This window comes from Aedes aegypti, chromosome 2 (genome assembly GCF_002204515.2).
Source record: "Aedes aegypti strain LVP_AGWG chromosome 2, AaegL5.0 Primary Assembly, whole genome shotgun sequence".
NCBI lineage: Eukaryota > Metazoa > Arthropoda > Insecta > Diptera > Culicidae > Aedes > Aedes aegypti.
In genome coordinates, this window is record NC_035108.1 from 31,176,923 (window position 1) to 31,192,294 (window position 15,372).

General features: G+C 40.2%; 1 protein-coding gene across 13 annotated transcripts in view; it reads right to left on the reverse strand.

Annotated features, from left to right (window-relative positions):
- Positions 1–4,053: 4,053 nt before the first annotated feature.
- Positions 4,054–15,372, reverse strand: part of LOC5574095 — a 217,681-nt gene continuing 206,362 nt past the window's right edge. For all 13 annotated transcript variants that reach the window (XM_021840421.1, XM_021840423.1, XM_021840422.1 and 10 more), the window contains one exon: positions 4,054–5,618. In XM_021840421.1, coding sequence (XP_021696113.1) covers positions 5,340–5,618 — 279 coding nt within the window. In that variant the 3' untranslated portion in view covers positions 4,054–5,339. The remainder of the gene's footprint in view (positions 5,619–15,372) is intronic.

Consider the following 15,372-nt stretch of genomic DNA (forward strand, 5'->3'; position numbering starts at 1 on the left):
TATGTGAAAGGAAACTACAGTAAAAAGAGTAGTAATACTTGTCGTAATGTCACAAAGAATTATAAAAAAAATGCCATAATGTCACAACGAACTCAAAAACAATATGTCGTGGTTCCTGTTAGGTTTATGTTTCATTCAACCTGGAAGAACCTGAAATTATCTGGGAATTTCAATTCTGTTCATGAAAAGACACCCTGAAAATGCTTTCTTTATCTTGTGATAATGGTTGGTTGGTTTGACTTTATTAACGAGATTTTTAGCCCTGGGCTAGTTCATCTCGGGACCAACGGCTTTACTTCCCTTCCGAAGGAAGTCGTCACTATAACTTTTTACGTCATAAGTGACTATGTCGGGGATGGGATTCGATCCCAGATCCTCGGCGTGAGAGGCGAGTGTTCTAACCACTACACCAGGTCCGTCCCCATATCTTGTGATAATGACTGGCATGATAATGAGGGGGTTAGAAGCAAAGGGGCGTCAGGGACAAAAACCTAATTTCGAGAAAATCTACTTTGAGCGTTTTCAGCAATTTTCTTATTTTAACAATTATGTTTTTTCCTGTTGTTCGGAAAAATCACCTGAAGATGTTGTTGAAAAGCTAGGAAACAGTAGATTTTTGTTAGTATTCTCAACGAAAAACTACCCAAAATGTCACTTACACTTCTTTGCGTTTCGGCCCCTGAAATAGAGTGACTTTCTCTTTCCAACCAAAGATTCCATAGGGTTAAAACTTTTCTTAGCTTCATCGTGCACAAAATATTTGACAATGTTTGTCCTACCCATGGTTCCAAACGTGGACGCGCCTCTGGTGTAAAGTAATCATTTTCACTCGATGTCATACTCCTTTTTGTTTTTCCCATAGAATCAGTTCAGCCTCGCTTGAACGGGTTGAGTCCATTCGATACCTGGGTGTGATAATGGATAGCAGATTGAATTTCAACGAACAAATCTCATTGGCGGTATCCAAAGCGTTTTACAGTGACTCAATTTCATTTTCGTACGGGGCACTGTTTTCATATCAAGTTGGTATAAAACTGTTGAAGTGTGCATGGACATCGATATACTTTATCAATAATGATGGTTATAAGTGTCATCTATTGTTTGGCAATGACAAACTGTATTCATTTGCTTAAATCTTTGGAATAATGGAAAAGTATTGAGATTGTGTCTATAATTGACCCAATTCCATATTCGTACACCTAACAAAAAAGAAATATATACAGCATTCAAAACTAATTTTTAATGGACTAGATGATTACTTAAGCTCTTCGTTGTGTTGTTCAGATGCAGTAGAATACATTTGGAAAATTTATAAGCGGACATATTTGAAACTTAAGTAAATTTAAGAAAAATACCAGTTTTCCCATGTTTTTTGCTAAAATATTCGGTAAGTCGAACAATAAATTGCATTTTTTCCAACATCACTTCACTTCAGAATGATAACTGCGAATATTGCACGAATTTCAAAAAATTATAATCAGTTTTAGAGTAGCTAGGAGTGGATATCGACAACTTATACTTTTGAATCTTTGGTAATATAACATTTATAACAAATCCAAAACCAAAAAATTTAGTCAATTTCTTTATGGTTGGCTCCTAAATGTATATACATAATCCATAGTTAATGTTCCTATCAAAACATTGCGTAATTATCATTTTCGCATTGACTGCTCAGCAGTCTCAATATAAATTTCCGTTCTTGCACCCTCCGAAGCCATACTGCATTGGTTCTTCCAGTTAGTAGGACGACTAACGGGTTCAAAAAAAATCCATTTTATGTTTGTATTTGTGCTTTTAACACTATATTTCATCTGTTTGACTTTGATATCAGCAAAAATGTATTTGTTAGTAGGATTAAGACAGTGGTATGTACGGCTAAAGCCGAAGACAAAGAATCAATTAAAAAAACATGATTTTCCGGCGAAACTAATTAGGCTGATACGTGCTACGCTGGATGGTTCGAAATCAAGTGTTCGGATTGCAGTCGACGAGTTAACTTAGTTTGTGATGTTAGACGGATTGAAGCAGGGAGGCGCACTTCCGAATTTATTGTTCAACATTGCACTCGAGAGTGCTATTAGAAGATCTGATGTGCAGAGAAACGCCATTATCATCACACGATCGCACATGCTCCTTGGTTTTGCGGACGATATCGACCTTATTGGAATCGATCGCAGGGAAGTGGAGACTGCGAGGTCAGTGCGAGACTGCGAGGATAAGGCCTATCATATAGGTATATTTTCCTACCGTAATTTATAAGAACAGCTACAACAAGAGTACAATTGGTAGATCTTAACCCGTAACGCACCTCGAAAAGGTGATCTACCCGCGTTACGGGTCCACCAACCGACCTTACTAAATCCCTCGAAATAACCGGTGATCTTCTTGACCGCCTCTCAATGTTATACTGAACTGACTTACTGAATTCACTGCACAGACAATGTCCGTACGAGTCACCTGGACTGTTAAAGACAGGTATCCAACTGTTTCATAGAAAGTAAACCTCCTCATCTCGTCGGTTTCTGATACGTTTGGCCATCATGTTGTGGAAAGCATTACCATGAACATATGAATTACGTGGAATCCAAGTAGGAATTAAGACATCATGTGGTTCAGCTTTATTGATTCGAATAAGGACAGTAGCTCGAATACATAACAGTACATAGCGTAGAACGCTCGAGGAAGATATTAAAAATGTGTAGAAGAAACTCTCTCTAGAAATAGTTTTTCTTCCCTTTAAGTGGTGAACTCGCCAAGGGCAAAAAGCCACTCAAATAAAGATAAATAATAATTTTCTTTCCTTTTGTTGAACTAAGTACCACCAGTGCACCAGTATCCGCTCATGCCCCTATTTCCGCTCAATAGTGTAAAAATTGATTTTTCGTGTCAAAAACCAACATTTTCCTAGCGATACTAACAACTTTCAAATGTAGTCGTCTGACATTATTTTCATTTGATAAAATAATTCTTAATAATAAAAACAAATGACCTGGTGTGTGGTTATTGAATCACTAGGTATTTTTGCGTGTTCCAATAACCGCTCATGCCAAAATTTAAACAAAATCTTAAAGAAATGTCGATTTTAACATACACTCTTCATTATTGCAGTAGTAGCTATGGTTTGACCATAAAAGATATCAGGATAAATAACGAAATTTGAAATAATGCATTTTTCAGTAACTTCGTTGCGAAATCTGTTTACCGTGAGCGGAAATAGGAACACTTAGATGCAGTAACTAATGAAATTAAATTTTTTTTTTTTTTTGAAAGTTTTCAAATTCTTTTTATTTTGCCACTGATTACCTATACTTGGAGCTACACTGTGACAAAAAAAAATTATCGAAACAATAGTTATTTTACAATAAACATTTGAACACATAAATTCCATTAACACTTCAGTCCTCGCGCTGTTGTATTTTGTACAACACTGCTGAAAAAAACACACTATTCGTTCACAACAGCAGCGTGGTGGTTCTGACGGTAGTAAATCGCGCGACGACTGGAAGGTTAAATGAGCGGAATGTGGTGCACTGGTGGTATCGTTGATAGGCAGAGTCTTGAATTCCCTGCTTGATTTTCGTTCTATAGTGGATTTGTCGTTCCTTCGCTCTTCTATCTAAGCCCAGGCTTAATTCGTAACCTATTGTATTATATGAATACGCTACTCACCTCTCCAGTATCGATGGAGACATATCTTGTGTATCTGCAACGCTAATCCTCAGATGTTTGACGAAGTATCTTTTACATCATTATTCAACCTACACCACCTTTCGATTAATGGCGCGTAATTGCAAGAAAGTAGGATCCCAAGTAAATTGGATTATTGTTTTGTAGAACACACAATTATCGAACCACGAATTTTCAAAAAATAAAAAAAAAATAGTTCTCAAACCGGACACGACTGGCAAACATCACTTATAACTAACCGATTGATTGGAAAACTGATTGTATTAAAAAATTTAAATCATTAGGCTAAAATAAGTGGATTAAAATGAATTAACAAACAAGGAAGGACGTGAAACCGAGTTAAAATAATAATCAAGAGCAAAAAAATCTAATTTTCATTCTTTTATTCTCATAGTTTTTCTCACTACATTCTCTCCAATAGTTTGGTTTGTTGTATTTTCGACTGTGGACTGGGTGACCCTAGCCCTCTCTAATTTAAATAGTGTATAATAGTTTATAAATAATAAACACATTGCTACACTCTGCCTCATACAGTTTTTACCTTTTTATTTTCTCTTTTCACTACACCGATTCACCCGACTGTAGTCTCCGACATCATTCACTGCATATCTGTTCTGGATGCTGAATAATAGTTGCATTTTAGTTTTAAGGTACTTGGCTACTGAATCTACTTAGAAAAAAAAAATGATAGCATCAACTGAGTGTTGTGTTCTGCGATATCGATTTGTAAGTTGTTGATTACTCTCTTTCGCATTCTACAGCAACTACGACAGTTCCGAATAACAGTTTCCGTTAATACAAATGCCTTGTGGTGTTTCTTGAATCGTATGTTTATCCACCTTTGTCGGTTTGCAATACTTTACTGATCATTTGTAAAACTACTAGACTATCGAAAATGACGAATGGCTTTCTTTTTGTTTGCTACATGTTGATTGTTTTGTGTGTATGTATGTGAGTTTGTGTGTATGTATGTATGTGTGGGCATATGTTGAAATTTTTGAAATAAATAATTTAGATTTACAAATAAACTAAAATGAAAGTTTTTACACTTATTACATTTTTCCCCAAATATGAAGGAACGAAAATTAAGAAATTTCATATGCTTCTAATCGCATGTTTTGCTATTGCCGTAAGAACTATATGGTACACAACTAATCCCCTGCATACGGGAAATAAAGGACAATCTCTGCAGCGGCTGAGCCACCGCTCAGCGGTTTCCCCGTTCGCTAACAGACTAACAACTAATTATTGTGTTCAATGTGTATTTTCAGAGTTTCATGCTACGTACTACTAATTTTGTTGATATCCGTATAAATTAACTTCAGCTATCAATCACTACCATTATATAAACAAGCTATCTAACAAACAAATTTGTTGTAAAACTAAAAATATAAACGATAAACAAAACATAAGACGGTCGAGGAAATATCAAACAAAAGTCACTCAATTAACTATACATTATCGTCTGTTTGCGCTACATGCATAGTCATATCCTGTTGCTGAGTTTTTGTTATACAAAATTACCCATTACACACGGGTCTACGAATTTCTAGTAAATGTCCCATTCCCCCTACCTTCAATACACGTGTTTATGAGATAAATGCACATAAAAAACAGTTTCCGTACGTCAACTACCCCCATCAATTTGGCATTTACTTCTTCTTCTTCTGATCCTTCTCGGCCTTCTTCTCCGCCTTCTTAATCAGCTTTTCCCGCTCCCGACGGTCCTTTTCTTTCTGTTTGCGTTCCTTTTCGTTTAGCCGCCGGAGCTCCTTGATGTTACGCTTGAGGTGCTTCCGGTCCTGGCCGTCGATGCCCAGCGCCTGGTAGTCTGCCCTTTCGAGGTAGAGCAGCGCTCCGCCCTCGACCTGGAGCTTCACGAAGGCCGGGATGTACGCCTCCATGCTGATGCCGAGCAACCACTGGCACACCTGTTGAGAGAATGGATTAGTAAGTACATGAAAAACCGAATTTGATACTATATACCATTTATTTCTACTAGTTTGTATCCTTTGACAGATACGCGTATTTCGACCTCAACTGTAAGGCCGTCACGACACTGCGCATCTGAAGCACATCTTTACACAAATCTTAATTTGTAATAAGATTCCTTCAAAGACTCCTCTACTAATTATTCAGAATTTTTTCCACTGCTCCCTTCAAAGATCAATCCAAAAAAAAAATCCTCAAGTGATTTGTTCAGTAATTCTTGCATCTGTGGACTGCATAATTGCATCTAAGAATTTCCGAGAGATTTCTTTAAAGTTTGTTTCATGAATTCCTCTAAGAAATAGTTCCAAGAATTCCATTAAGAACTACTCAAGGATTTATATTACGTATTCTTCCAGACACTTCTTCAGAAATTCCTTAAGAAATTCATCACCAGGAATACCCAGGGATTTCACCAGGACTGTTTCAAGGCTCCCACCTAGCATTCTGATAGGAACTCCTGATGAAATCCCTAGAAGAACTCATGTTGAAATCTCTAGAGGAAATCCTAGTAGAATCCCCGGAGGAATTCCTGGTGGAACCTGTAAAGGAACTTCTAATGGAATCCCTGAAAGAACTCCTGATGAAGTCCCTAAAAGAACTCCTGATGTAATCCCTAGAAGATTTTCTGATGTAATCCCTGGAGGAGTTCCAGGTAGAATCTATCAAGGAACTTTTTAAGGAATCTCCGGAGGAACTCCTGATGGAATTCCTATAGAAACTCCTGTTGAAATCGCTGGAGGAATTCCTAATAAAATTCCTGAGAGAACTCCTAATGGAATCCCTGGAGGAACTGCCTTTGAAATCCCTTAAAGGAATCTTGATGGAGTTCCTTGAGAAATTCCTGGTGGGATCTCTGGTGAAATCTCTGGAAGAACTCTTGATGGAATCCCTTTAGAAACTTCTGATGGAATCCCTTTAGTAACTACTGATGAAATCCCTGGAAGAATAAAAAAAAAGACACGGCCACCGTCTTCAGACTGGAAGCCCTTTTAGAACTCCTGATGGAATACATGAGAGAAAGAAGTACTCCTGATGGAATGGACAAACTCGTTACATTACTTTCAGGATTGTTTTGATCAAGATCTTGATCTACAAGAGTGTCCCGAAGGAGCACAAAACTCATCTCCGTGTTAATAGAGAAAGAAGTTTTTTTAGAAATAAATTCTCAAATGCTCAATACTGCCCTAGAGGAACTACTGATGAAATCTCTGGAAGAACTGTTGATGGAGTTCGTGGTGGAATACAAGAACTTTTAATGGAAACTTTTGAAGTTCTCTCGATGGCATCCCTGGATTTTTTTTTTAAAGGAATCTCTAGAGGAACTCCTGATAGAATCGCTTGAGGATTTCCTGATGGAATACCATGAAGAATTCAGGTAAAATTTCAGAAGGAATTCCAAAAGAAATCGTTACAGAATTTGTAGTTAAATCAGTGGACAAAATATTTAATAAATTTCAGAAGGAACAGTTGGTGGAATTAAGGAAAGAATAACCGAATAAATCCATGAAGGAATGTTGGTAGAATTCCCAAAGAAACTCCAGGAGCATTACCTGAAGGAATTCCTTATAAAATTGCTGATGGAATCCCTGCAGGAATTTCTGATACAATCCCTGCAAGAATTCCTTGTTGTTGGAATCACATGTATAAACTCTGGTGGATTATCTAACAATAATTCTGAAGGAATCCTTGACAAAGTTTTCAAAAAAAATCTATGGTGAATTTGATAAAGAAATCGGATGAAGATTGTGAGAAAACGTTAGTGGAACATATAGAAATAACTTGAGAGTGCACATTTGTTGAACCACCATTGCGTCAACGCTGCATAAATTCATGCATTTTGACTTGCCACCCATCTGCATCGACAGTTTGTGAGGCGACATGCTGACTTCGGTGTTCGTGCAACATCCTTACAGACCTGTAGTTTGAGCTAAATGAAACTTGTGTGATTTTAGCCGACCGATTCTTCAACCGTCAAGCAGCATCACTCACGGTCCAACATAACGTCAACATCAGCACCAATCTGGGGCGGAGTTAATGTTGGTCAAACGGTCTGAGTCGTCTGGACCCTTAATTAGATCTTGGAGATGTCTCTGGATAAACTGCTAACGTAATGATTGGAAATATCACCACATGGTATTTTGGGTAAAATCCTGCAGATTTTTTTGGAGGAGTTTCTGAACTACCGTAGTGTTAACAATATGTCTAAAATAAAAAATCAGGGGATCTCATTTCGGGATGAAATTGATTACTTGTCAATGCCATTATTGTTTGTTTTCGAAACAACTCTATATGATAAATTTGAGCTCCCTGAATCCTTTCATTGAAAGCTTTCATTTATATTTGTGCTCCATTACGAATAAATAAAATCGTGTGATACGATGATCAATTTCACCCTTCTGATCAATTACACCCGATTTTACGGTATTCTTCGATAATTTACTTGAGGAATTATTTGAGAAATCTTTGGAATAGGCAACTGGAATAATCAATGGTTAAATATCCAGAGAAAACTCCCAGAGCAACATCATGAAGAAACTCTGGACGAATTTTTCAGTAAATCCTTAGAAAACCATAAAATGAATTTCTCGAGCAATTTCCATGAAAAGTTTTGAAAATTTCTATGAAAATGGCTGGAAAACATACTAAAATAATCAACATAGGAACCCCCGAAAAAAATTCTGTCTTCGTTTATTTCCCTGAAAGAATTCCTGTTAGTTGGATGATCTTCTGGAGTAAAAGCTGGAGGAATCGCTGGAAGAATTACTGGAAAAATGTGGAGGAATCCGTGGAAGAAACCCTGGTGGAAATTTTAAAACAATCGCCGTGAAAATTGCTGGAGGCATTCTAACAGCGTTAGACTAATGAGAGATTTGCTAGAGAAAATTTAGGAGGAATTGCTTTCGAACATCCTTCGAGAAATCGTTGGAAAAAGGTAAGGTCCAATCTCTGATAGCATTATTGGAGGAATTCTCGGAAGGATCCTTACAGGAATCCCTGAATGTATTTCTGAAGGAATCTCTAGCGGATTCACTGGAATAATTCTTGAAGTTCTTCTTCGAGGATTCTGTGAAGCAATACACTGAAATGAATTTTGTTGTAGAAACTACTGAATCCATGGTAAAATTAAGAACTGCACCAACGATTTTCAACCGACTACATTAATCTGTTAACTCTACCAAAACATAGTCAACATCACTACTCATAAAAATTTCATCTGTTGATTTAACCAGAGTTGTAGTATTTTTGACTACAAACATTCTTGATTTGAGAAGTTTAGCATCAAGGTACCGCGGGGCAAGTGGGTAAATGGGGTAAGTGAAAACAATTGATATATTTTACTGAATATGTGAATCGACGTTTTAAACTCATGCGTAAACCATTGAGGCCATTGAGAACATTACGATAGGTAAAAGATTTCTGAAATTTTTCAGCCATTATTGCATAATAGAGTGAAAATTTGTTAACCTGTCAACTGTTACTCCGTAACAAGTTGGCGGCGTACAATCTTATTTTAATATTTTCAGTGGAAAAAAGTTGCGGAAAATAATTTCCTGTACCACTTTTTAGTTGTCCTCTGTGACAGTTTCAAACTGCAATAAACAAAGTTCTAGAATTAATTCGACGTAGACCTAAAAATAATTCAATCTAAACACCGTCAATTTTCTTATCAGGTGGGGCAAGTGAAAAGTTTATCATCAGAGATTGAATTTGTGTTATCTCTTTAAGTCGCCATAAGTAAACATGGTTCGCAATTATCATATAAAACATAATGTGCTGATAATTCAAGAAGCACTATACTCAAGCGTTAAAAGCTATTAGAAATCATGGAAATTCTCTAAAAGATGTTGCCAAACATTACAATATCAATATGTCTACTTCGGGCAGCCAATTAAAAGGAAGACGTTGACTGAAAAGTTGCAATATTAGAGAACACACGGAAATCTCGTGGAATGTCTATGTAAAGCTAGTTCAAAACATATAAATGGGGTATAGGTCTATCCACATAAGAAAGATCCTAAATACGTTATTGAAGGATTCCATTTGATTTCTCCCGAAGAGTTATCTTACGTCATATCCGACTTTCTCAAAAACAAATAACGAGCGGTGGAAATTCTATAGAGCAGAAATGCAATTGCTGTCCTATAATGTAAGAACTAACATTGGAAACGTTGCAGTTATAATGTTGTCGAATCATTTCAAATAACATAACTAAACAGGAGAAAATTGAAGTGAAAAGAATAACATTTTCTTTGTTTACATGTAACTTATGTTATTGTTCATTGGGAAGCCTTAACAAGTGTTAAAGCTAATAGAAATCGTGAATATAACTTTTAGTTTTTGAATTTATTGTTCAAAACGGTAAACTTTTCACTTGCCCCACTTTTGGGGCAAGTGAAAAGTAAGGAGACATTTTTCAAAAACTTTTTCTGTATTTTTTTTCTTCAATTTTTCATAAAAATCAATTTCAGAATGCTGCTTATTTATGGTGGGAGTCAAGCTAAAAATTATACACAACCTCATTTGTTTCAATTTAAAGTCTCTATAATTGGAAGAATCTCAACTATGCGAATTCCATTACCCACTTGCCCCACAGTACCTTATACTTTTGACCGCACTGTGTTGTACGGTGGGTGTCACGGATCGAAATACAATGCTTTGTAGTGGATGCTACTATGGACATAGTCAAATTTGCTGCACTGCTCAGTGATTTTCACCAGATTATAGTAAATTTAACAGATTTTTGTAGTTGGTTGAAAATCGTTGGTGCAGTTCTTAATTCTACCATGGATTCGGTAGATTAAACAACAAAATTTGTTTGCGTGTAGGGTCATAAAGCCCTGTTTCAATTTTAGTACCACGCGCTCAAGTTTGCGTAATTTTTAAATGATTTTCGTTGGTTTTACTTTAAAAAAACATTTTTTTTTTTTTGAGATTTTGTCACCCCTTGGTTTAAACTCAAATTTTGGGTATATTTTGTTTTGCGTGTCCCTTATGAAATGTCACATAGAAACAGGCCCAGTATTAAAACTAAAAGCCCTGTGGCATTTTTGTCGACAACGCGAACGTCGAACGTGATCAAAAGTGTCAAGGTTCATAATTGGAATCAGTTTTTTTTTAAATTTAAGTTTAAACATGTTATAGCCGTTATTTGAGTTGGGAAAAAATGCTTTAGTAGTTGCAAGAACATGCTCTTTTTATTGGGAGTAGCGCAGAAATAAACGACTTGCTCGTGTAAAGGTTGGAACAAGAATAAGGAAATTTATTTTTCTAAGTCTAACGTCACATAAATCATGGCTTACTACAAATGGTTTCACAACACTCCTCCTTAAGCCAATTATTGTGTGATTCCCATGGCTCGTCGATTCCGCTCCAGCTTAATACGTTGTAGTGGTTTCGTGAGCCCGTCAGCTATTTGGTCGTCTGTGCTAACGTACGTGATGTTCACTATCTTCCGATCCAAAGCGTCTCGAATATAGTGATGTCGTATATCTATATGCTTCGTTCTTGGTGTATATCCGCCATTCTTAGCAATACAGATAGTGCTTTGATTATCGCAGTACAAATCGATCGGTTGTTTCCTTCCGAACTGTGATAGCAGTCCTTGCCACCACGAAGCCTCTTGTACTGCTGCGGACAACGCCATGTACTCTGCTTCGCAGGTAGACAACGCCACGGTTGATTGCCTCTTGCAGCTCCAGGATACCGCTCCTCCTTGTAGTAGGAACATGTACCCACTCGTTGATTTCCGGTCATCTGCGTCAGCGGCCCAATCAGCATCAGAATATCCCGTGATCTCCTCGTTTCCGGCTCTGGAGTACTGAAGCTTCATTGCCGACGTCCCTCTGAGGTACCGCATCAGATGTTTGACGGCCTGCCAGTGACTCGGTCCGGGGTTGGTGTTGAATCTGCTCAATTGGTTGACGGCAAACAAGATATCTGGTCTAGTGCATTGGGCAAGGTACATCAGGCACCCAACAGCTTCTTGATATGGTACCGTTGCCATTTGCTCGACTTCTTCCTTGGTTTGCGGTGACATATCCTTGGTCAGCTTGATGGCTGCATTCATCGGTGTCAGAGTGGCCTTCGAATCTTGCATCTTGAACCGGGCTAAGACTGATTCGACATATCCTTCTTGATCGAGAGCTATGCCATCCTCCGTGCGTGTGATTCGGATCCCCAAGCAACTTTTTGCTGGTCCGAGGTCCTTCATGTGAAACATGCAGCTCAGCTTTGCCTTGATTTCGTTCTTCCAGTCTTCATCGTTCGAAAACAGCATCAGATCGTCCACGTAGATTGCGATAAACAGAATCTTTCCGTTGTTGATCTTGTAGTACAAGCACGGATCGTACTTCGATTGCTTCATACCCAACTTCTTGAGTGCTGCATCCAGTTTTGCGTTCCATACGCGACTTGACTGTTTCAGCCCATACAGAGCTTTGTTCAAATGGCACACCTTTGGTCCCTCGCCAGGTTGTTCGAAGCACGGGGGTTGCTCCATATATATCTCCTCTTCCAGGTCACCTTGGAGAAAAGCGGTGACGGCGTCCATCTGGTCGACGTAGAGATTGTGTTTGGCAGCAAGCGCGAACAAGTACCGAAGCGAACTGTGACGAACCACTGGCGAGTAGGTCTCGTCGTAGTCCACCCCCTTTCGCTGAGAGTAGCCCTTGATGACTAGCCGCGCCTTGTAGCGGTCGATGTTTCCAGCAGCGTCGTGCTTTGTCTTGAACACCCACTTGCATTTGATCGCCTTTCTTCCTTCGGGGAGGTTCGTCAGCGTCCATGTGTTGTTGTCCATCAGTGCCTGGTACTCTTCTCGCATCGCTATTTTCCAGCGTTCGGAGTCGTTACGCGACAGTGCATCCTGGTGAGTGTACGGATCTTCCACTGCAGCTGAACTCCTGGCCTCGGATTTGGATGTTGCGATCCCGCCGAACTGACCCTGGCTCTCGGGTCCCGTACGTGAACTGCAGGCCTCGCTTCGAGTAATCGCGGCATCGTTAGACTGACCCTGACTCTTGGGCCCCGTGGTGGTTTCAATTTCGCTCTGGCTGACGGTGTGTTGCTGAGAAGGAAGGGAACTGGGAAGACCTTTTGTCTTTACTACAAAATCGTCATACTTGCCTGGCAACTTGTGCTCCCGACCACTGCGCCTCGACACCTGTGACCTAGGTGGATATGAGATTTGTCGCGGTGGGAGCACAGGAGTCACGGTGATCACAGTATCATTGACATCATAGATTTCTTGCAGGCTATTTTCATTACCATCGGATGTTTCATCGTCGCCATCGGTAATGCCATCTGGGTCATCGGAAGTTTCATTGTTGACATCAGTGAAGAATTCGTCGTCTTCATCGTCACTTGAGTGAGCTTCATTCTGGTCATCTTCGCATGGTGATAGGGATACGACCTCTTCTTGCTCTAGGAGAATGATCTTCTTCGGAGGAGACGCTTCTCGGACAGGAACAGCTTCACCTTCGTTGATGAATTTAACTTCACGACTGATGATAATCTTCTTGGACTGAAGGTTGTACAATCGATACCCTTTTGTTTCTTCGTCGAAGCCGGTCAGGACGCACTCCTCAGATTTGGCGTCCCACTTCTTGCGCTTCTGTTTCGGAACGAAGACCATCGCACATGTTCCGAAGATCCGAACGTGACCCAAGTCAGGCTTCTTACCGGTCCAAGCTTCTTCCGGGGTGACATCATGACCTTTGATCGGGGAACGATTCAGCAAATATACAGCGGTTGCCACAGCTTCCGCCCAAAATTGCTTCGAAAGTTTCGCCATATGCAGCATGGACCTAGCACGCTCCACGATTGATCTGTTGGCACGCTCTGCCATGCCGTTTTGTTCCGGGGTATAAGCATTCGTCGTCTGGTGAACAATTCCATGTTGCTTCAAGTGCTTCTTGAATCCAGCGTTGACGTATTCTTTACCGTTGTCTGATCTGAGCATTTTCAGCTTTTGTCCAGATTGTCGTTCCACCATAGCGTGGAAATCCTTGAAAGTTTGAACGACCTCAGTTTCCGACTTCGATTTCAAGAAATACGTCCACATCCTGCGTGACTTGTCGTCGACGAACACGATGAAATAGCGGCTTCCTCCAAGCGACTTCACCTCCATCGGTCCACAGATGTCCGAATGCACCAGATCGAGTATACCATCAGCACGGGATCCATGCTTGCTAAACGGATGTCGACTGTGTTTACCCATCGGACACACCTTGCAGTCCGTCATGCTTCCTCCAACGATATTGACACCAGTCACTAGTCCGTTGGCTAGGCTGCGCACGCCGTTGATGTTGAGGTGACCCATCCGTCGATGCCAAACTTCCAGACTTCCTGCCGAAGAACAAACCAGAGCACTTTGCTTACCTTGCTTCCGTTCATCAAGCTTGAACAAATCGTTTCGATGGCTTCCAGTAGCGATCACATCGCCGTCCCGGTCGAGCACCTTACATCCTTTATTGTTGAAGATAACGGTGTGGCCCTTCTTCACGATCTGGTTGACCGACAGAAGATTCGCAGATAGGTCTGGCAAATACTGCACGTCGTGAACAGGAATCTCGTCTTCGTTGCAGGATGGCTTCAGCGTAAACGATCCAGTCGCAGTAATCTTCATATTACCACCGTTAGCTGCCACCACAGTGCCACTTGAAGGTTTCACGTTCTTCAGAAGATGGCTGTTACGAGTCATATGGACACTCGCCCCCGAATCGAAGTACCAATCTTCATCTTCCATCGGACTGAATGTAGACAGCACCGCACAGAACGCATTCTCCTTCTTGGAGCTTCGACAGTCCTTTGCTATATGGCCGTACTTGGAACACTTCCGGCACTTCTGACCTTTGGGAGGATCCGATTTCTTCACATTCTTACCCGGATTTCCATATCGCTTCTTAGCAGCAAACGCCGCCTCGCTTGAGAACGTATTCATCTCTTGAAGTAGCTTGGTTTTTATGTTGTCTCCGGTGATGGCTATGCCCGAGTTCTCCAAGGCCATTATCATCGGACGATACTCATCGGGCAAGCCAGCCAACAGCAACGTTCCGATCCACTCTTCGGAAATGGCAAATCCAATCCCGTTGAGTTGATGAGCAGTCGATATAATTTGGTTAACGAATTCCCCCATGGATCCGCACGACAGGAGATCAGTCTTGATTAATTTATGGAGTAGCCCGACTCGCCTGGTTAGACCCGAGTCCTCGAAGGCTTCCTCCAGCTTCGACCAAACTGTACGCGCCGTCTTCTCCTTTTGAACGTGGATATAATTCGTAGGTTCAAGAGACAGGATGATCTTCGATCTTGCTTTGCAATCCTTGGCTGCATCCACGGCTTCGTAGGTTCCGTCTTCCTTCTTCTTCGGCTTCACAGCGCACCAGAGATCTTCGAGTTCCAGGAATGTTTGCATAGCGAACTTCCAGGTCGCCCAATTCTCTCTTCCAATCAAACGATCGATTGCAGGAAGGCTTGAAGAGACTATGCTACTACCAGCAGCGCTTGAGGATCTGGCGGTATTCGAGGTCATCTTGGATTCTTGATTGGGAAAACGTTTCACAACTTCTGCTTCGAATTAATAATGCGAACGGCCCATAACCTATTGGGAGTAGCGCAGAAATAAACGACTTGCTCGTGTAAAGGTTGGAACAAGAATAAGGAAATTTATTTTTCTAAGTCTAACGTCACATA